This window comes from Octopus sinensis, linkage group LG6 (assembly GCF_006345805.1).
Source record: "Octopus sinensis linkage group LG6, ASM634580v1, whole genome shotgun sequence".
In the NCBI taxonomy this organism is placed as follows: Eukaryota; Metazoa; Mollusca; class Cephalopoda; order Octopoda; family Octopodidae; genus Octopus; species Octopus sinensis.
Window position 1 is genome coordinate 111561845 of NC_043002.1, and position 23619 is coordinate 111585463.

The following is a 23619-nucleotide window of genomic DNA, read 5'->3' on the forward strand; positions in this document are numbered from 1 at the left end:
GGAAGGGCAGCATCCAGCCATAGAAACCATGCCAAAACAGACAATTAGAAGCTGGGCAGTTCGCTGGCTGGTCAGCTCTAGTCAAACCATTCAGCTCATGCCAGCATGGAAAACAGACATTAAATGATGATGATTTGAAAGTATTGAAAAAGACTCCCGCAGAATGTAAGGATAAATTAATCTTTGCAGAAAAGGACTTCATAACTGTTAACTACTGTATAGACAATGGGTTATAGGTTATACAGCCAAATTCCAATGATTTTAGAAGTTTTTATATCTCAGAGTTTCAAAATATGTTTATAATTTTGTGAGCTATTAACCTCATCTTCAGAGTGAGGTTTTTTTTACCCTTTTATTAGTTTCAGTTATCTCCCATGCTGGGGCACCATTTTTAAGAAGTGTTAATAATAATAATAATAATAATAATAATAATAATAATAATGATAATAAAAACATTGTGTACAGTGCTCAGGTGCACTACAACTCATCTAAAGTGTATGTATAATCAGGTGTAGTTTCGGCGGATTTCGGAAAGCATGTGGGCCTTAAAGGATGCAGTGTCATGGCAGTCAACAACTGACACAGGCAGTTTATTCCATGCTTCAGCAACTCTGAGCGTGAAAAAATGTTTCCGAAAGTCATGGGAGCTGTGTTGTTTTCTGACTTTGTAGGCATGTCCACGTGTGTTAGACACATGGAGATCAAAAAGGTGTTCAGTGTTGTTGTTGGTGAGGTGGTTGATAACTTGTGGGTGTTTACCAAGTCCATCGCCAGATGCTGAATCCATGCCCTGAGAAACAAGGCGCTCAGAGTATGGTAAGTGTCTGATGGAGGGTATGCGTTTGGTTGCACGCAGAGTTGTTAGAGCAGCACACTGACTGCCTTGTGGCTTTTATTTCAGGTTATCTGTATTCTGAGTTCAAACTCTGCCCAGGTCAACTTCACCTTTCTTTCTTCAATTATAGTGGGTAGATCAATAATAAAAACCCCTAAAGATATCAAACTCAACAGAGTTTACCTCTTCATTGAGCAGGGAGACGAAAGGCAGAATATGCTCAATAAATAGCTATGTTCAGGACAATGTTCATGGCATCAACCCCAGTGCTTAGTCTGGTGTTATATTAGTGATCCCTATTTGTCAAATGGTTACGAACGTTTCAGTTAGCCTTCCTTTGATATTACTGCACCTCTTATGTGTCCATAGCTTACACTTTTAGGTTGTTTGTATGAATTTAGGAATAGAAGCATACCTCAGAAAAAAGCTGTATTTACAAACAGATTTTTTTATCACACCTATTTAATGAATCTATCATTGGCTGCTTCAGTACAGGGTTGGAAGCATTGATATACCTGAATCAGATGATTTTTATCAGTTTTGGACATAGTGCTAGTTATGTTGGACTTGAGAGATTTTATGGTGTTATGGAGGTGTTGATTGACCCCCTCTCTCTCAACTATGCACCATAACTAATAGTCTAGTAGATTGAGGTCTGGTGAGCTAGGAGGCCATGTTTCTGGGAGAACATGATCATGGAGATTCGTATGCATTCATGCTTGGGTTGTTCTAGCCTTGTGAGATGGTGCAGAGACTTTCTTCAACACCTCTTTGTAGACAGTGCCATTGACTTGTAAGTCCTGTGTAAAAAAGTATCCCTTGTTACTGATTAAATCTTTATTATAGGCACGATGGCCCGAATTAAGAGGGGACATTACAAAACAAGACATGGAGTACATATAATAAAAAAAATCGAAAATTATGAAGTGAAAATGAATTATTTATAGGCGCAGGAGTGGCTGTGTGGTAAGTAGCTTGCTTACCAACCACATGGTTCTAGGTTCAGTCCCACTGCGTGGCATCTTGGGCAAGTGTCTTCTGCTATAGCCTCGGGCCGACCAATGCCTTGTGAGTGGATTTGGTAGACGGAAACTGAAAGAAGCCTGTCGTATATATGTATATATATATATATATATATGTATGTGCGTGTGTGTGTTTGTGTGTCTGTGTTTGTCCCCCTAGCATTGCTTGACAACCGATGCTGGTGTATTTACGTCCCTGTCACTTAGTGGTTCGGCAAAGGAAACTGATAGAATAAGTACTGGGCTTACAAAGAATAAGTCCTGGGGTCGATTTGATCGACTAAAGGCAGTGCTCCAGCATGGCCGCAGTCAAATGACTGAAACAAGTAATAGAGTAAAAGAGTAATAGAGTAATTAAATGGAATAGCTTACGAGTCCCCCCCCCCCAAAAAAAAAACTCGCAGTTTCATTTAAAATACAATTCTGCTACACTGGGCGTTCATCTGTAATGTATTCTATTAAATCCTCCTGGTCAATCACAGCTGGCAAAGTGTCATAACGTACAGAATACAATTCATAAACATCAAACTCCAAACTCAATTTCATCATTGTCTCTTCCTCTACGATCGCCGCCTTCCCTTGTTACTGATGACTTTCAGAACCATCACAGTCACTGGAAACTTTGTATGCATTCATGCTTGGGTTGTTCTAGCCTCATGAGATGGTGCAGAGACTTTCTTCAACACCTCTTTGAAGACAGTGCCATTGACTTGTAAGTCCTGTGTAAAAAAGTAAAGAAGTATCCCTTCTTACTGATGACTTTCAGAACCATCACAGTCACTGGAAACTTAGTATGCATGACTGCTGGAACAGCATTTGGGCCTCTGCATATTCATCTGTTGTTCCTTTGGTTTATCTTTTGGCCACGATCAAAGTTTTCCTCATTGGAGAAAAACCAAAGAGTTCCAGCCGCTGGATGTTTTAACTTGTTTAGCAAATGCTTTGTACAGATTGAATGGTTCTCTTGTCACATCTGACTTAAACTGACCCCTACACATTATATATAACTTGTATGCACAACTCTTCTGATGGTGTATTCTGAAACCTTCGAGGTCCTTGGCAATGGCTATGATTGACCTTCTGCGGTTTAATTGATTACTAGCAGTATCGCCCGGCGTTGCACGGATTTGTAAGGGAAATAACTATACAGCATTTTTAGAGAGTTATAGCCAAAAAATAGCAAAAAAATGCATTAAAAAGGGAAAAAATATGATGGTAAATTTTTTTTTAAATCGTTGACTCATCGTAGACATTTTTAGAGAGTTACTTCCCTTTAAAAAAATATGCATGAAAATGGAAAAAAATGGAAAAAAATGATGGTAAATTTTTTTTTAAATCGTAGACTCTTCGTAGACGCGCGCTAATACCCAGAAGGGCTCGATATGAATCACGACTATAAGATACCCGGTTTTGGTTAAACTGCACCGCAAAATGTGGGAGTAGTTAGGAATCTAAATCGAAGGGGACAGACACTCACACAACTACAGTTTTATATATAAAGATTTTTTGGACGTTTTGTCCGAAGTTATGTGTTCTGATGTTATTAGAACGCTGTGCATGTGTTTTGCATTTAGCTTCTGATGTTGGATCCCCATCAGCAGCTTCCAGCTCTTTTCGTGCATTGACAAAAAACGACTGTGCAACTTTCAGCAAGTCCACTTTACCTCACTTTTAAGGCAATGATTGCAGTGGGCATTTTCATTTGCTGAGTCAACCTGATGTCTGACGTTATTTATTTGAAAAATAGGGTATAAAAAATAAGTTAAAAGAAAGTTAGAGCTCTATATATACATACCCAACCCCTATACACAGATGTACGTGCATCTAAAGTTCATGGTATGTGAAAGCACTCCGTCGGTTACGACGATAAAGGTTCCGGTTGAGCCGAATCAACAGAACAGCCTGCTCGTGAAATTAACGTGTAAGTGGCTGAGCACTCCACAGACACGTGCACCCTTAACGTAGTTCTCGGGGATATTCAGCGTGACACGGAGAGTGACAAGGCCGGCCCTTTGAAATACAGGTACAACAGAAACAGGAAGTAAGAGTGAGAGAAAGTTGTGGTGAAAGAGTACAGCAGGGATCACCACCATCCCCTGCCGGAACCTCGTGGAGCTTTAGGTGTTTTCGCTCAATAAACACTCACAACGCCCGGTCTGGGAATCGAAACCGCGATCCTATGTCCGCGAGTCCGCTGCCCTAACCACTGGGCCATTGCGCCTCCTCATGGTATGTATTCAATAATTCATTATTCTAAAATGCAAATTTTATAAGGAGTTATTTTTTTTCCAGGGGGCACAACTCAGGTCAACTTAGTAGTTCTTGCTACAAAAGTACATCACTAAAAATCATAAACTTTGCAGATTCTGCCGACTGGAATTATTTATAGAAATCTTTTGACAAATATTGCGAATAAGACAATTTTTGGTTGCATTTAATTAATTTTGTTTAGGAAACGAAAATTCTTGTACGATAACTCGTATTAGCCTCTGTACTGTCTTTTGACTTGCTATAAATAGTAGCCAACTCACCTCCGTTTCATACTTTTGATACACTACTCTTTTTACTCTTTTACTCTTTTACTTGTTTCAGTCATTTGACTGCGGCCATGCTGGAGCACCGCCTTTAGTCGAGCAAATCGACCCCGGGACTTATTCTTTGTTAGCCCAGTACTTATTCTATCGGTCTGTTTTGCCGAACCGCTAAGTAACAGGGACGTAAACACACCAGCAATGCTAGGGGGACAAACACAGACACACAAACATATACACACACACATATATATATACATATATACATATATACGACAGGCTTCTTTCAGTTTCCGTCTACCAAATCCACTCACAAGGCATTGGTCAGCCCGGGGCTATAACAGAAGACAACTATAACTGGCAACAACCTCGCTTGAATCTTTTACACATGCCACCGGCACAGGTGCCAGTAAGGTGACGCTGGTAACAATCACACTCGAATGGTGCCCTTTTACGTGTCATCGGCATACAGCCAGTTGGCTGCTCTGGCAATGATCAATAAATATCCGGACTGTTGCTATAGTAACGAAGCGAAAGCATGGAAAGTGAAGCTGTTTGACACAGATTGACCTTAAATACTGCTGTGCCTGCACACTAAGTTTTAACGTTCTGGCTTACTTCCACTGCTTACAGCAGTGTTTGGAAGGAAGGTGTGTAGCATGTGATCTTTATGTTAACCATAACAAAAAAAGTTGAGCAGAGAATCTGCATCAAATTTTGCCAAAAGCTTGGTGATACTTGCTCAGAGGCCTACACAAAGTCTTCAAAAAGTTTTTACTGTCCTTGACACAATCAAGGAGATCTTGTGCAACTGAAGCCCTAGTTTTATTTTTTGGTCAGCTGAAAGCAGTTTTGCCACAAACTTGATAGACATGTGTCTCATACCCAAATCTTCAAGTGATAATGGATTGAACCGTAACTAATCTGTACGTCCTCTGATAACTCATGGATGGTGATTCGATGATTTCCCCTCACAGCTGCATGCACATCTGAACTGTTTTTCTCAGTTATGCTAGTTGCGGGTCTCCCAGAGCTTTTGTGAATATCGATATTTTTTCAGCCATTATAGAAACATCTGAACCACTCATACACTTGTATGCAGCTCATGCACTCTTCTCCATACACAATCTGGTAACTTTGTGTAGGCCTCTGAGCAGGTGTCACAATGACAACTTTCTCTGACATGGTCAATCTGATGATCACATGCTACACACCTTCCTTCCAAGCACTGCTCTAAACAGCGGAAGTGAGCTAGAATGTTAAAACTTAGTGTGTATACACAGCAGAGTTCAATATCAATCTGTGCCAAGTGGCTTCACTCTGTGTGCTTTAGCTTTGTTACTATGGCAACAGTCCGGCTACTTATTGGTCAGACCTCATATATCTTTTATCTTTTACTTGTTTTAGTCATTGGACTGTTGGTCATACTATAGCACTGGTTTGAAGGGATTAGTCAAACTAATCAACCCCAGTACTTACTTTTTAAGTCTAGTACTTATTCTGTTAGTCTCTTTTGCTGAACCACTAAGTTATGGGGATGTAAATAAACTAACACCAGCTCTCAAGGAGTGGGGTACAAATACACACACACACACACATGCACACACACACACATCTATATAAAATAGGTTTCTTTCAGTTTCCATCTACCAAATTCACTCAGAAGAGTGGCCCAAGGCTATGATAGAAAACACTTGTCCAAAGTACCACATAGTGGAACTGAACTTGGAACCATGTGATTTGGAAGCAAACTTCTTATTAAGCACCTGTATTTATTGGTTAATTACTTGGAAATTAACTTTTGGGTAATGTCTGCATTATTGCATTCTTCTGTTCTTTTACTAGTTTCATTCAGTCTACTCCAGCAGCTATATTTGGGCACTACTTTGAAGGGTTTAACCAATCAAATTGTCCCCAGTACATACCTTGAAGTCTGGTACTTATTCTATCAATCACAAGGTGGTGAGGTGGTGAGGTGAACAAGGTGGTGAGGTGAACTTTTTAACCCTGCAGCCTATCACAATATTCTTAATTTTATATATACTCTTGGTGTATTCCTTAAAATAGGGTAATCCTAGCATTTGCAGATAGTACAGTGGGCCTACAGGAAAAATCTCTTGATAGGGAGTTGCAAGGAATTTTAGCTTAATCCTTTAGTATTTAGATTATTCTGTCAACCGTAATACTTATTTATTTACATTGTTTAGAATTAATCATACATTATCTCATAGCCTTGAAATTTAAATGATGTGATTGTTTATTTTTAGAATGACATTATAGGGTAGGTATGAGAGGCTGAATCTGGCCAGTTTTAACATAAAACAGGTAGAAGCATTTGAGCCGGTTTAAAGGGGTTAAATAAAGTCTTAGTTATGATAACATTTCTAATGCCTGCTTTCGGGCCCTCTGATGGAGCAGCACTGTCAAACCTTTCAAACACAGTTTTTCTGAATCATTTAGTCACTTGCAAAATTTAACTTCATGAAGAGAAAAATAAAGATTAACAAAAAAATATATAATAATCTTTATGTAGGGCTTCCCGAAGATATGGAATGTATGTTGAGGGTTATTCAAAAGTAAAATGGTTAGGAAACATTGTTCTGTATAATGTAGCTTATAACTTTCTATTTTCCAGATGTTCATGTGCACATAGACGTTGCTGCAGCTCAGACGGGTGTCTCTCGTTTCTTGCAGTTAAACCCTCGCTGGAAGTATGTCATTCTCTTTCTCATTTTTTCTCATTTTACTTGTTTCAGTCATTTGACTGCGGCCATGCTGGTGCACTGCCTTTAATCGAGCAACTCGACCCCGGGACTTATTCTCTGTAAGCCCAGTACTTATTCTATCAGTCTCTTTTGCCGAACCACTAAGTGATGGGGACATAAACACACCAGCATCGGTTGTCAAGCAATGCTAGGGGAACAAACACAGACACACAAACAAACAAACACACACATACATATATATACATATATACGACGGGCTTCTTTCAGTTTCCGTCTACCAAATCCACTCACAAGGCTTTGGTCGGCCTGAGGCTATAGTAGAAGACACTTGCCCAAGGTGCCACGCAGTGGGACTGAACCCGGAACCATGTGGCTGGTAAACAAGCTACTTACCACACAGCCACTCGCTAACATTTCTTTTCTATGTTGCTTTATTTGACATTTTTTTTTATCTCACAATAGACCAGGAATTTGTGTGTGTGTGTGTGTGTGAGAGAAACTACAATCAAATTGATCCTCTTACACTAGCATTTCTTTCATTCATACTCAGTCACAGAGAGATAAAATATGATGAAGACCTTGGCAAGACTTGAGAGAGATGAGACTAAACTGCTGTAAAGTCCAGTAGTGTTATCTTTCTGCTCTGTCACAGTGGCAGACAAAGCAGAGCACTTCATGCAAAAACACTGATTTCTTTCAAGTTAGCCTCTTTATGGGGTCTTGATTTGCTAGAAATTGCAGCCAAATCTGTTTCCCCTGAAATCACATAATACCATTTTAAAAATAGACAGACACAGTGGTAAATGTTAGATGCCTCTATATTAGAAAGAAGGACAGGATGGTTACAGCTGGAGTTACATATTTTATTTGATAACTGCTTCACTTGGCTTGTAGAGACCCAATTGGTCACTGCAAGTATGATGAGATAAGTTCATTTGATGAACCTATGAAACTTTTAATTTGCATGAAGTCAAGTCAAATTGTTATTAAACAATGTATATTTGTATGTATACATACACATCAATATACACACAGATGTATATAATATAGATACACACATATATGTACATACACATATATACAGATATATAGATACGCACAAAACTATATATTGTCATCATCGATGTTCCTTTGTCACTTCCATTATAGCTCTGAAAAAATAACTGTTAAAATCGAACTGCATTCTTGTTTTAGGTATAACAAAACTGAAGGCCTTCCTCCCGGTGGTTTTGCAATGCAAAATTTCACTCACCTGCTAATTGGGACAAATGATGAAGAAGCCAATGAAATTCTTCCCTATAAAGAGACTCATACTGTAATGGATGTGGCTTTAGGATTTCACAGAATCAAAATAAACTGGAATGCCTTTCCTCCTGTTGATGTTGTATTAATACCAAAAGTGTGGATCATGAAAAAGAAAGAAAGTGTATAGTTTTATGTATAAAACACATGATATATGTATGTATGTATGTGTATATATATATATATATATATATATTGGAAATAAATGCGATACATAATTAATAGTGTTTTGAGTTCTTGAATTACTTGTTCATAAATTGTCATTTACCTGCAAAGGTGCATAACACAGTGGTGTGGGTATTAATCACCTGATTCTTGGACTGGGTGGTAACATTGTGATCTTGAGTAAGGTACTTCATTTCATGTTGCATCAGTCTTTGAAAATGGGAACCAATGAAAGCTGGTGATAAACTTTGTGATGGACTAGCATCTAATGTAGGGGTAGTTTTGTACTCTCAATTCTTTAAACTTTTCCTTATAATATGGGGATAAACTCCAGCCTAATAGGGCCAATGTAGATTTTAACTAATCCATTATTTCCATCACCTAGTATAATTAAATAGCAAAAGTGTAAACATGTGGCTGGTTGAATCTGGCCTCCGTGCCAGTGGCACGTAAAAGCACCATCCGTTCGTGGCCATTTGCCAGCCTCACCTGGCCCCCGTGCCGGTGGCACGTAAAAGCACCATCCGTTCGTGGCCATTTGCCAGCCTCACCTGGCCCCCGTGCCGGTGGCACGTAAAAGCACCATCCGTTCGTGGCCATTTGCCAGCCTCACCTGGCCCCCGTGCCGGTGGCACGTAAAAGCACCATCCGTTCGTGGCCACTTGCCAGCTCCATCTGGCATCTGTGCAGGTGGCATGTAAAATGCACCCACTACACTCACGGAGTGGTTGGTGTTAGGAAGGGCATCCAGCCGTAGAAACACTGCCAGATCAGACTGGGCCTGATGCAGCCTTCTGGCTTCACAGACCCCAGTTGAACCGTCCAACCCATGCTAGCATGGAAAGCGGACGCTAAATGATGATGATGATGATGATGATGATGATGATGATGATGGCCGAAGACTTTCTTCACCAATTGTGCATCATTTCCATCATCTTTAGTGGGTTACAGTGGAGAAGGACTAGGATCAACTGCTTTGGCTCCACCCCTTGGTTCTTGAGTAATTTTTACTAGAGTTCATTTTGTTATAAGTTTCTGGACCAGACACCGATTTCCTTCTCTACTTATGTTTTCCCTGCAATCACTGACCTTGCTGATATTCAGATTGGACATTGGCCACATCAACTCACTTGTGTCTGGGAAGGCCTGCAAATATCATAGACTGCTCTGTTTTGGCCAACTTACAAAACAAAACAACAAAAAAGTCCTCTGTAAAAACGTATGTGGGCATGGCTATGTTGTTCAGAAGAAGTTTGTGGCAGAGAGTTCAGTTCCACTGCATGGTACCTTGGGCAAGTGTCTTCTGTAGCCCCAGGCTGGCCAAAGCCTTGTGAGTTAATTTGGCCAATAGAACCTGACACAAACCTATTGTGTGTGTGTGTGCGTGCATGTGTGTGTGTGTGTGTGTGTGTGTGTGGTGTGTGTGTGTGTTTGGCTTCCTTGACTTGACATTGTGTGACAGTTGTAAATGAGTGCCATTGTCATACAAGAGGCATTCCTCATTTTCGGATTTCCGTATAAACATGTCCAGTCACAGGGAAATATTACTTTGCTTGGAAACAAGTGAGGATTGGTAACTGGAAGGGCATCTGGCCATAGAAAAATCTCAACAAATTCTGTCTGACCCATGCAAGTATGGAAAAGAGGCTGTTAAAACGATGATGATGATGATGATGATGATTACCAAAGCATTTGGTTCATGGTTTTTGTTTTGTTTAATTGATTGAATGTTTGTTTTTGGTATATCATAAAAATACTGAGGCAGCTGAGAAGTCTTAATTAAAATTTGTTTGAAACTTTACCTTTAGTGATTAATTTGTATATTAAGAATGCAACCCTGCTCCATCTAACATGTCATATGCTGGATGAGTGGAGGTGCAATGGCCCAGTGGTTAGGGCAGTGGACTCGCTGTCATAGGATCGTGGTTTAGATTCCCAGACCGGGCGTTGTGAGTGTTTATTGAGCGAAAACACCTAAAAGCTCCACGAGGCTCCGGCAGGGGATGGTGGTGATCCCTGCTGTACTCTTTCACCACAACTTTCTCTCACTCTTACTTCCTGTTTCTGTTGTACCTGTATTTCAAAGGGGCCAGCTTTGTCACTCTCTGTGTCACGCTGAATATCCCCGAGAACTACGTTAAGGGTACACATGTCTGTGGAGTGCTCAGCCACTTACACGTTAATTTCACGAGCAGGCTGTTCCGTTGATCGGATCAACCGGAACCCTCGTCGTCGTAACCGACGGAATGCTTCCATCCGCTTGTGCTGCTTAGGTGCGTATTGCTGTAGGTTTTCTTCTGTCTTTAAAACTTTGAGGGTGGAAGATTCTGCAGCTCAACAATGATTCTGTTAGTTCGCCACCTTAAGATGGAACAAATATTGGCAGGCATTTTGTTCAAAGCTCTGTTGATTCTATCAGTTCACCATCATCATCATAACAACATTATCATCAACAACAACTTCAGCAACAACAACATTAAAACAATGTGCTATTATTACTTCTCTGTCACAATTTTTTTTTTTTTTACTTGTTTCAGTCATTTTGACTGCGGCCATGCTGGAGCACCGCCTTTAATCGAGCAACTTGACCCCGGGACTTATTCTTTGTAAGCCCAGTACTTATTTTATCGGTCTCTATTGCCGAACCGCTAAGTGACGGGGACGTAAACACACCAGCATCGGTTGTCAAGCAATGCTAGGGGGACAAACACACACACATACACACATATATATATATATACATATATACGACAGGCTTCTTTCAGTTTCCGCCTACCAAATCCACTCACAAGTCTTTGGTCGGCCCGGGGCTATAGCAGAAGACACTTGCCCAAGGTACCACGCAGAGGGACTGAACCCAGAATCATGTGGTTGGTAAACAAGCTACTTACCACACAGGTTTGTACAAAATTTTTTAAAATCTTCACTACACCTCACAAACAAAAACTCAAAATTTAATGTTTGATTCTCATGTGTTACACCATAGTACATCAACAAATAGACTTTCCACTATTTGTATATATGTCTCAGACCAGTGATTCAGCTTGTTTCGAATAGAGTTGAGTGTATGGTGCTAAGAGCTGTAAGACCACAAAATATCGATATCCACCATTTTCGTTCATCTGGGGCAAGTTGTTTCACCTGGTCCGAGACTTTCAGTGATTTTTAACCCTATAAAAAAGCACCATCCGAACTTGGCCGTTGCCAGCGCCGCCTTGGCTGGCTTCCGTGCCGGTGGCACGTTAAAAGCTCCAACCAATCGTGGCTGATGCTGGACACCCCCCGGCACCTGTGCAGGTGGCACGTAAAAAGCACCCACTACACTCGCGGAGTGGTTGGCGTTAGGAAGGGCATCCAGCTGTAGAAACTCTACCAGATCAGACTGGAGCCTGGTGCAGCCCCTGGCTTCCCAGACCCCGGTCGAACCGTCCAACCCGTGCTAGCGCAGAAAACGGACGTTAAACGATGATGATGATGATGATGAAGTTAAGAAGGAATGTTTCTCAGAACACTGTCCTGCAGCTAATGGGTGTATAAACAAAACATATACACTATGTATGTGATGTCAATATTGTTTACATTATGAACAATAATAATAATAATACATAATAATAATAATATGAATAATAATAATACATAATAATACAAGAACTGCTTTTAATTCATAATTTGATTAAATTTTATTATTTTTATGCCATAACCCGTGGCCTACACCTGGGATGTAGCCAGTCTACTTACTTATGCATTCCTTTCCTTCTTGGGACACAAAACTCAACTTGTGAAGACCTGTTGAGGCAAGTGAAAATCAAAATCAAAATCGTAATTGATCAACATCAATGGAATTTGTAGCTGTGATACCAGTGCCGGTGGCACGTAAGAGAACCATCCGAACATGGTAATAGCCTGCGCCACCCTGACTGGCCTCTGTGCCGGTGGCATGTAAAAAGCACCATCCAATCGTGGCCATTTGCCAGACTCGTCTGGCACCTGTGCCGGTGGCATGTAAAAAACACCCACTACACTCACAGAGTGGTTGGCGTTAGGAAGGGCATCCAGCTGTAGAAACACTGCCAGATCAGACTAGCCTGGTGCAGCCTTCTGGCTTCCCAGACCCCAGTTGAACCGTCCAACCCATGCTAGCATGGAAAGCGGACGTTAAACGATGATGATGATGATGATGATGATGATCTTAAAATTCAAAGCATTCAGAGCCAGACAAGATTACAACTGTTCAAACATAACATCAAACAACATTTTTATGTACAACACAGCATAAATTAGAAGAATGGAAATAAATTTTAATATGAGGAAGCTTCACTGGTTGAATCAAGAAATGTAAACACAATCTTCCTATGCTATTGATGTTTGGAGAAAAAAAAAGGAGTTTCTTGACAGACTGGTTGATTGCTTCACAGAGAAGACATACATGACTTCCTTCTGCTATATACAGCAACTAATCTGTGTTATTTTTGGGGATATATCTTCTCTGAGCAGCAATCAATAAACAGTGCAGCCGTCTGTCAGGAATTAATCCCCTTTTTTTGCCAAACATCAATAGCAGAGAAAGAATATGTTCACATTCTTACTTCTCAAATGCAGGACGCTTTCTAATGCTTAACCCTTTCGTTACCGTATTTATTTTGAGATGCTCTGTGTTTCTTTCAATTACTTTAAATATAACAAAAAATTTAGTAAAATAACTTAGTTATTATTGAGCTAGTGTTAGGAATATAAATTGCAACTAAGGTTTGGTGGTATATTTTGATGCAAAACTTATGAAAACAAGACATTTGTACTACAGAGCCAGAGATGGTTTCAACCAGGTTGGTAACGAAAGGATTAAATTTCTTACAACATCAAAATTTCACCTTCATCCATTGACTAGAGAGAGAGAGAGAGAGAGAGAGAGAGAGAGAGAGAGAGAGTCTATATTACTGAGTGAAAGATGGGTAAGGGAACTCTGAAAAAAGTGCTGATGATTTCCTGCAGATATAATGAACTTTCTCATAATAAATTGAAGAATACGATCAAAGGAACAGATGCTGAAAAACACATTATCCTAAATAAAACATTTCTCTTCTCGATTTTAGTTCTGAAAATGTTTTCATATTACTATCTTTTGGCACTTATTCATTATTTGAAAGTCCATTTAAAAAAGTTCCCTGCTAACCTCCTTTTTTTTTTTTTCGTTATGGCCTACTTTTTTATTTTTTTAACAGTCTCTGTATTTTATGTTTTAAGCATTAGAGATGGATTCAGTTTCTAAGAAAAAAAGTTTGGATGGAAAATAATTAAACTCTCAGAAATATTTTAAGAAACAGATTATACAGCTGCTATAATACATACAAAAAATTCGTTGGTCTATGAAGTGGAAGTCTATATTTTACTTGCCTTTTGAACACATTTGCATCACTTTCTGAAAGTTTAAAATGCTGTTAATTAAATTTATGAAGGATGAAAATGTAATTCAAATATAAACGATACATATATATATATATATGTATACTCTTTTACTTGTTTCAGTCATTTGACTGCGGCCATGCTGGAGCACCGCCTTTAGTCGAGCAAATCGACCCCGGGACTTATTCTTTGTAAGCCTAGTACTTATTCTATCGGTCTCTTTTGCCGAACCGCTAAGTTACGGGAACGTAAACACACCAGCATCGGTTGTCAAGCAATGCTAGGGGGACAAACACAGACACACAAACACACACACATACATATATATATATATATACATATATACGACAGGCTTCTTTCAGTTTCCGTCTACCAAATCCACCCACAAGGCATTGGTCGGCCCGGGGCTATAGCAGAAGACACTTGCCCAAGATGCCATGCAGTGGGACTGAACCCAGAACCATGTGGTTGGTTAGCAAGCTACTTACCACACAGCCACTCCTGTGCCTATACATATATATATATATATATATATATATATATATATATATATATATAATATATATATATATATATATATATATATATATATAATATATATATATATATATATATATATATATATATACTACAAAATTAGAAAATGGAGGTATATATATATGTATATATATATATATATGTGTGTGGCCGTTGCCAGTGCAGCCTCCACTGGCTTCTGTGCCGGTGGCACATAAAAAGCACCATCCGAACGTGACCGATGCCAACCCTGCCCCGAATGGCTTCTGTGCCGGTGGCACATAAAAAGCACCATCCGAACGTGGCCGATGCCAGCACCGCCTTGACTGGCTTCTGTGCCGGTAGCACATAAAAAAGCACCAACCGATCGTGGCCGATGCCAGACCCCTCTGGCACCTGTGCAGGTGGCACGTAAAAAGCACCCACTACACTCGCGGAGTGGTTGGCGTTAGGAAGGGCATCCAGCTGTAGAAACACTGCCAGATCAGACTGGAGCCTGGTGCAGCCCCTGGCTCCCCAGACCCCGGTCGAACCGTCCAACCCGTACTAGCGCGGAAAACGGACGTTAAACGATGATGATGATGATGATGATATATATGTATATATATGTATATATATATATGTATAATATATATGTATATATATATATATTATATATTATATATATGTATATATATGTATATATATATGTATATAATATATATGTATATATATGTATATATATATGTATATATATATATGTTATATATATATATATGTATATATAATATATATATATATATATATAATATATATATATATATATATATATGGCTGTGTGGTTAAGATGCTTGTTTTGCGATCATGTGTTTCGGGTTTGAATAAAAGAGAATACAGGAGGATCAGTTAATTATGATTTTATTCAACATATTCCCCTCTCAGATTCACACACTTATTGCAGCGATCCTTCAGCTTTTCTAAGCCCCATAAAATAACTCGGAAGGTTGGATCTCCAGCCAGGCCTTTCGCGACTCTCTTTAAGCCAGGAACATTTTAGTAGCCCCTTGTTTATGTCCTCACCTTCAGTAATTTCTATAAAAAAATTCAACAAATGTTGTTGGCATCCTTTTTGTCTCGGGAGAGAATGGAGTTGCGCATAAAATAGTCTAGTCTGGCTTTTACATTTCATGTCCTGATACATTTCCTGCTGTGGCTGTGTAGTCCTATCCTGGACAAACACTCCCTCTGGCAGGTACCGCAAATGCAGCGAAGACTGTTCCTGGCTGGTTGTAATGCCATAGTTTCTTGTTGACGTCTTTTCTTGTCTTTCCATTTCTCCTCTCTCTCTCTCTGTCGCTCCTTTGTATTCCCTCTTTTACGGTACGTCGCCAATCTCCACGGTTGCTGGCAACTGCCTCCCAACCGCTAATATTGATGTTGCAGGCCTTCATGTCCCTTTTGCAAACATCCTTGTAACGTAAGATCGGTCTACCCACAGACCTAGTACCCCTAGCAAGCTCTCCGTAGAGTATGTCCTTGGGGATTCTGCCATCTTTCATACGGCTAACATGCCCAAGCCATCTCATATGTCTTTGTGTGAGGAGTGCAAACATGCTTGGTATTCCTGCTTGCCTGAGGACATCTTTGTTGGGGATATGGTTCTGCCATTTGATGCGGAGGATTTTCCGGAGGCAGCGCAGGTGAAAGATGTTTAGGCGAGCACATAGGGAGCACCAGTTAACGCAAATACCTAAAAAGAAGCATTAAAAAAGTCTTTGTTTGGATTAAGTCAGGGATTGAACTTTGTGGTCAGAAATATGGTTGATAATGCATCTTAGTTCAGCGTAATTTTGTTACACGTGGGGTGGCTGAAAAGTTCCTGGTTTTGGGTAAAAGAAAATACAAGAAGATCAGTTAATTATGATTTTATTACAAACTAGCAGTATCGCCCGGCGTTGCTCGGGTTTGTAAGGGAAATAACTATATAAGCAATTTTAGAGATGTAAAGTATAATAGCCATCTCAATATGGCTAACCACAAAGGGGGGGATGTTACTGTAGCTTTTTACGTTCTGAGATTTAATAATAAATTTTTAGAGAGTTACTTCCCTTATATATGCCAAAAATGCATTAAAAATGTGAATAATTGATGGTAATTTTTTTTTAAAATCGTAGACTCATCATAGACGCATGCTAATACCCAGAAGGGCTCGATATGAATCACGACTATAAGATACCCGGTTTTGGTTAAACTGCACCGCAAAATGTGGGAGTAGTTAGGAATCTAAATCGTAGGAGACAGACACTCACACAACCTCACTTTTATATATAAAGATATTCCCATCTCTGATTCACATACTTATTGCAGCGGATCTGATTGTAAAAGAAAATATGGATAATAAACCACTGCACAAAATTAACTTCTGTTTGGTTAAAATAATTTGTTTTTCTCTGCTAAACAGGGAGTGCTTTGTGAAATGCCATTTGGTGAAGTGGGGTGCTGAGCTATAAAAGGTTGAGAATCACTGAGACACAGTAATATATTTCTAACTGAATGTTAGTTTCCTTGAGAAAGGCCGAAGGATATATAATTTAGGAAAATGGAAATAGGATATAGTGAGCATAATTTCATCATTATCATCATCATCGTTTAACGTCCATTCTCCATGGTACCATGGGTTGGACGATTCGACCGGGGATCTGGGAAGCCAGAAGGCTGCACCAGGCTCCAGTCTTATCTGGCAATGTTTCTACAGCTGGATGCCCACCCTAACGCCAACCACTCCGTGAGTGTAGTGGGTGCTTTTTACGTGCCACCTGCACAAGTGGCAGGTGAAGCTGGCAATGGCCACGGTCGGATTGGTGCATTTTACGTGCCACTGGCCCGGAAGCCAGTCGAAGCGGCACTGGCTTCAGCCACGATTCGGATGGTGCTTTTTACGTGCCACCGGCATGGAAGCCAGTCGAGGCGGCGCTGGCATCGGCCACGATTCGGATAGTGCTTTTTACGTACCACCAATCCAGGGTTCCTGGCATCTGCCGGGTGCCAGTCATAGGATTGGTTCAATTTTGATTCCGATTCCGATTTCGATTTTGAAATTTAAATGTGTATATTTATTGACCGGGCAATAATTTTTCTGGTAAAGGCATAATTCTAGTTAATCAAACAGCACAGTATACTATTTACTCTTTTACTTGTCTCAGTCATTTGACTGCGGCCATGCTGGAGCACCGCCTCTAGTCGAGCAAATCGACCCCAGGACTTATTCTTTGTAAGCCCAGTACTTATTCTATCGGTCTCTTTTGCCGAACCGCTAAGTAACGGGGACGTAAACACACCAGCATCGGTTGTCAAGCAATGCTAGGGGGACAAACACAGACACACAAACACACACACATACATATATATATATATATACATATATACGACAGGCTTCTTTCAGTTTCCGTCTACCAAATCCACTCACAAGGCATTGGTCGGCCCGGGGCTATAGCAGAAGACACTTGTCCAAGATGCCACGCAGTGGGACTGAACCCGGAACCATGTGGTTGGTTAGCACATGGTAGTGAATATCAGAGGTATTAGTAAAATACATGAATTAAGCAGGCTTCAATGGGGAATAAAAAACGAGTCCTGCTCATGGTTCAGTTTCACTTTTGTTCTATGCATTAACGTGTGTTAAAGTCGGAGAAAGGTTAAATAAGACTTAGAATATGTATATGAATTGATTGGACGACCACTTTGTGGGAAAGCATAGTGTTAGTTGATCAAACAGTGCAGGATTTAATCTTATGTATTCCTTTCTTTATTTCTAACTAGCAGTATTGCCCGGCGTTGCTCGGGTTTGTAAGGGAAATAACTATATAAGCATTTTTAGAGATGTAAAGTATAATAGCCATCTCAATATGGCTAACCACAAAGGGGGGGGGGTTGTTACTGTAGCTTTTTACGTTCTGAGATTTAATAATAAATTTTTAGAGAGTTACTTCCCTTATATATGCCAAAAATGCATTAAAAATGGGAAAAATTGATTGTAAATCTTTTTAAAAATCGTAGACTCATCATAGACGCGCGCTAATACCCAGAAGGGCTCGATATGAATCACGACTATAAGATACCCGGTTTTGGTTAAACTGCACCGCAAAATGTGGGAGTAGTTAGGAATCTAAATCGTAGGAGACAGACACCACACAACCTCACTTTTATATATAAAGATTTCAGAAAAGCAAGAAAATGTTTCCGATACGACTTACGAGATTTATGATATCTAAAAATTAATTTAGTAAAAGAGTAATAAATGTTTTACTGGTGAGATATAGAGTCACGTGAACATTACGGACCGTCGTAATTCGTACTTTGGATATTTTCGGTTTGAACTGCAGTTTTTAATATAATTTCTAGGTAACTAAAAAATTTTTAACTTCTTATACTGGTGGAATGTGTTATAAAACATCTTTTTCTCTTGGCTTTATTGAGAAAATTCTATAGTTTGTAAGATATTTGTTGGTTTTTTTTTCTGCAATTTCAACCAATCACTGACGTCTATTGAGGTAAACAACATTCTGTGCCGTATGAATATGTCCCTCGTTTAAGAAACAGACTGGGTTTATTTACATTGCTGAAGAAAAAAAGATACCCCCCCCTAACCCTAAAATAGATTGAAATGCAATAAGATCGATACTAGGGTCATAATTATGGGTGACAATTTCATATGACACCACTAGAAAAAACTGCCGTTCAAACCGAAAATATCCTGTAATTTTCATTCACGTTTATTATCAAATCAACACAATTATAGATTACACTTAGGATAATATCATTTTTAAAAAAATAGAAATATTAAAATTCTCAGATTGAAAGGATTAAATAAAACAACTACTACGAAATAAAATAAAAGATATTACAAAATATGGAAGAACTAATTAAATACAGCTATATAAGTGTAAGTATAAATCAGTCACTATACTAAATAGAAATAGGTATAATATTTCTAAGCTAGGGTAAAAAATTATCGCTTCTCGGCCTTTTGGCTAAGATCAAAGTGTAGTATCTGTTCTTATCAGCTTAATATCTGATACGGTCCCTATTTGGGACCATCGATATTAAACTGATATTTAGAACGAGGCGAAGAGTTAGGGGCTTGCTCCGCCTTTGCCACGGGTTGGCCTGGTATAGCAGTACTTCCAGGATTCAGCCCATCTCCCACCCGGGAGATATAAACAAATTAAAAACAGACTTAATATCCTGACATCCCTTCTACCACCTTCCAGGAAGGGATCAGACCTGCATTCTATGATGTCCGCTGCCGTTATTTTTATTTAATCTTAGATGTAATTACATACATCCACATCTTCTGCTGTCCACCCATCGTTTGCCTTGTTTTCCTCATACAAATAATATCCTGGAAGCTTTTCGTCTTCCGTTTTTAATACAAGGCTTGTGGTTTTGACTGCTATTTCTAATCACTCCAGTCTGTCATAGTAAGTATAAATTGCAAAGCAACAGTTAGTTACTGCAAGATAGAAAGCCATCGTAGACGCGCGCTAATACCCAGAAGGGCTCGATATGAATCACGACTATAAGATACCCGGTTTTGGTTAAACTGCATCGCAAAATGTGGGAGTAGTTAGGAATCTAAATCGGAGTAGACAGACACACAACCTTTCTTTTATATATAAATATTTTCGTCCTAAAAAACTTTGTATGGATTGAATGGTTACCTCTATGGAAATATATACACGCACATTATACATACATGTGTGTATAGATGAATATATAAATACATTTAAATATCTATATACACTTTTGGGCGATCTTTCTGTTTCTTAGAGATAACTTTAGATCTTATTTTCGTCCTAAAAAACTTTGTATGGAGTGAATGGTTACCTCTATGGAAATATATACACACACGTTATACATACATGTGTGCATAGATGAATATATAAATACATTTATATATCTATATACACTTTTGGGCGATCTTTGTGCTACTTAGAGATAACTTTAGATCTTATTTTCGTCCTAAAAAACTTTGTGCGGAGTGAATGGTTACGTCTATGGAAATATATACACACACATTATACATACATCTGTGTATAGATGAATATATAAATACATTTAAATATCTATATACACTTTTGGGCGATCTTTCTGCTACTTGGATATACTTTAGATCTTATATTCGTCCTAAATAACTTTGTATGGAGTGAAAGGTTACCTCTATGGAAATATATACACACACATTATACATACATCTGTGTATAGATGAATATATAAATACATTTAAATATCTATATACACTTTTGGGTGATCTTTCTGCTACTTGGATATACTTTAGATCTTATATTCGTCCTAAAAAACTTTGTATGAATTGAAATTTTTAAGAAATTTTACATGTTTACATACATGTGTGAAATGGCAAATGTTTGTGCAGTTGTCCGAAATGGAACCAGGGTAAATGTGTGGAACTGATGTATTATAATGAATAGTCCTTCTTGTTGTGAATATTAATTTGATTAACATGAACTGAAAACCAGTGGTGTAGCATAAAAGACCATAGGTGATCTTCTAGCAAAAAGGATGACCAGTCTGACTGGCTCATCCCTGTCACACACTCACACACACGCACACACACACACACACACACACACGCACCCTCACACACACACACACGCACACACACACATACTCACACACACGCACACACACACACACACACACACACACACACGTTAGCTTACAATTTTATTTATATATTTGCGTGTCTATGTGTGTAAAGAGGAAGTGGGAGTAATATGCAGAGTGAAAGAGTGAAATGGTAAAATATTTAGTTTTCTCGAATTTTTTCTGAAATGGGGGTGAAATTGAAAGAAATTTTGTATGCCATGACCGAATGGAAGTACTTTGAAAAATCATAGGTAAACTCTAATTGAAGAAATTGTGTGAGGAGTAAATCGTTATGTATTTATTTGTTTCTGTTTGCTGTGTTTTTTTTTTTTGAGTAGTGGTTTAAGGTACACTTCTCTCGTTTTATATAAATACTTTCACTTTAATCGTTGCACACTTGCAAAGAGAAAGGAGGAGAAATTAGGGTGATAGCATGAGTGAAGCATTTCGCTCCGTTTGTGTGTGTGTGTGTGCTGTAGCCCACACTAAGAAAAGCACTTCACTTACACACCACAATGTGAGTTTTCTCGAAATTTTGCTTAATTGGGGGTGAAATTTGAAAAACTGTACCTGGCACGACCCGATGTATTTTACTCTTAAAAATGCTAGGTAAATTGTAATTGAAGAAATCCTATATTGTAGATTTCTATAAGAGACAAAGGGAGGCAGATAAAATCTGCCTTTTATAATAAGAGATGCATGTATGTATGTCTTTGTGTACGCGTTTGTCTCTCACTACTGCTTGATAACCGGTGTTGGTGTGTTTACGTCCCTGTAACTTAGCGGTTCGCCCAAAAGGACCAATAGACTAAGTACCAAGCTTTACAAAAAATAAGTACTGGGGTTAATAAGTTCCGATTAAAAATTTCTCCTACCTTTTATTTTTTTTACTTGACTCAATGCTGTAGTCAGACATGTTGAAAATGTGGTCTCTCAAAGAGATTGCTGATTGGCCCTAAACGCGGACATAGACGAAATGATTCATTAGGAATACTTATTTCTTTATTACCCACAAGGGGCTAAACACAGAGGGGACAAACAAGGACAGACAAAGGGATTAAGTCGATTATATCGACCCCAGTGCGTAACTGGTACTTAATTTATCGACCCCGAAAGGATGAAAGGCAAAGTCGACCTCGGTGGAATTTGAACTCAGAACGTAACGGCAGACGAAATACCGCTAAGCATTTCGCCCGGCGTGCTAACATTTCTGCCAGCTCGCTGGCTTTAGGAATACCATTAGCTGTGTGTAGTAGCAGTAGTCCCTTTTTCTTCTTTTCTTTTTCTCTATCTAGCTTGCTGTCTCTCTCGCTTTCTATATACGTGTTGCCCTTTACCTTGAGTGGATCGCAATTTTTCATACTTGTCCCTTCTTTCTCATAATCTGTCTGTCGGCGACCCTCGCTCTTGCGTAACGTGTTTTTTCAAACATTTTATCCTTTTACACGATCATCGCTACTGCTTACAAATTTTGATATAATTCACCAATACAGTTTAATCCTCCTTCCCATTCTTTCTCCCTATTTTCATGAAATCTGTATGGAAAACACATAGCAACGAAGAATATATTTAAGAATAATGGTTATAGTGCAGTTCTTCTTATTTTTTGAATGGATTTTCAAAAGAAGGAGGAAAAAAAAATTCAGCGCATTAAAGATTTGCAAGTGAGTAGAATCAAAGTTGGACAGAATATCTTTATATATAAAAGTGAGGTTGTGTGCTGTCTGTCTCCTACGATTTACATTCCTAACTACTCCCACATTTTGCGGTGCAGTGTAACTAAAAGCGGGTATCTTATAGTCGTGATTCATATCGAGCCTTTCTGGGTATTAGCGCGCGTCTACGATGAGTCTACGATTAAAAAAAAAAATTACCATCATTTTTTCCCATTTTAATAATTTTTTTTGCTATTATATAAGGGAAGTAACTCTCTAAAAATGTATTATTAAATCTCAGAACGTAAAAAGTTACAGTAACCCCCCCCCCTTTGTGGTTAGCCATATTGAGATGGCTATTATACTTTACATCTCTAAAAATGCTTATATAGTTATTTCCCTTACAAACCCGAGCAACACCGGGCGATATTGCTAGTTCAAAATATAAACAAAAAACATAGTAAATTTATATCTGCTTAAAAAAAAAAAGATTCGGAATTTACTGAACCTGGCGAAACCGGTGTACACCGGACTACTTATGTCAATATTCGTCGGCTTTGTAGAAGTTCTGTTCTTAAGTAATTTGTTGAGTGTTTGGATGAAATTTACTTTTGACAAATGAAAAATTTTCTTGTCCAGAAGTATCTGACGTTGTATAGATTTGTAAATTCATGATTATTTTCTTTATAGATTTCTTTTTTCTTGTTTAAATAATTTGAATACTAGTTTACAAAGATCTGGCAAAGCACAAATGGTTTTTCAAATAGATGTGACATTCAAATATTCCCTTAACAACACCTACACACGCACGTACGCACACAC

At 38.9% G+C, this 23619-nt stretch overlaps 1 protein-coding gene and 1 non-coding gene across 2 annotated transcripts in view; both read left to right on the forward strand.

The window, feature by feature from the left end:
- LOC115212963 (probable Dol-P-Man:Man(7)GlcNAc(2)-PP-Dol alpha-1,6-mannosyltransferase) overlaps window positions 1-8571 on the forward strand; it is a 28491-nt gene extending 19920 nt beyond the window's left edge. Inside the window, exons 7-8 of the mRNA XM_029781819.2 lie at window positions 7024-7099; window positions 8309-8571. Of these exons, the coding sequence (XP_029637679.1) occupies window positions 7024-7099; window positions 8309-8546 (314 nt within the window). The 3' untranslated portion in view covers window positions 8547-8571. The remainder of the gene's footprint in view (window positions 1-7023; window positions 7100-8308) is intronic.
- A 10915-nt stretch (window positions 8572-19486) lies between these two features.
- Window positions 19487-19680, forward strand: LOC115213639. The gene has a single exon (XR_003881861.1). It is a non-coding gene; the product is annotated as a U2 spliceosomal RNA (small nuclear RNA).
- The last annotated feature ends 3939 nt before the right edge of the window (window positions 19681-23619 follow it).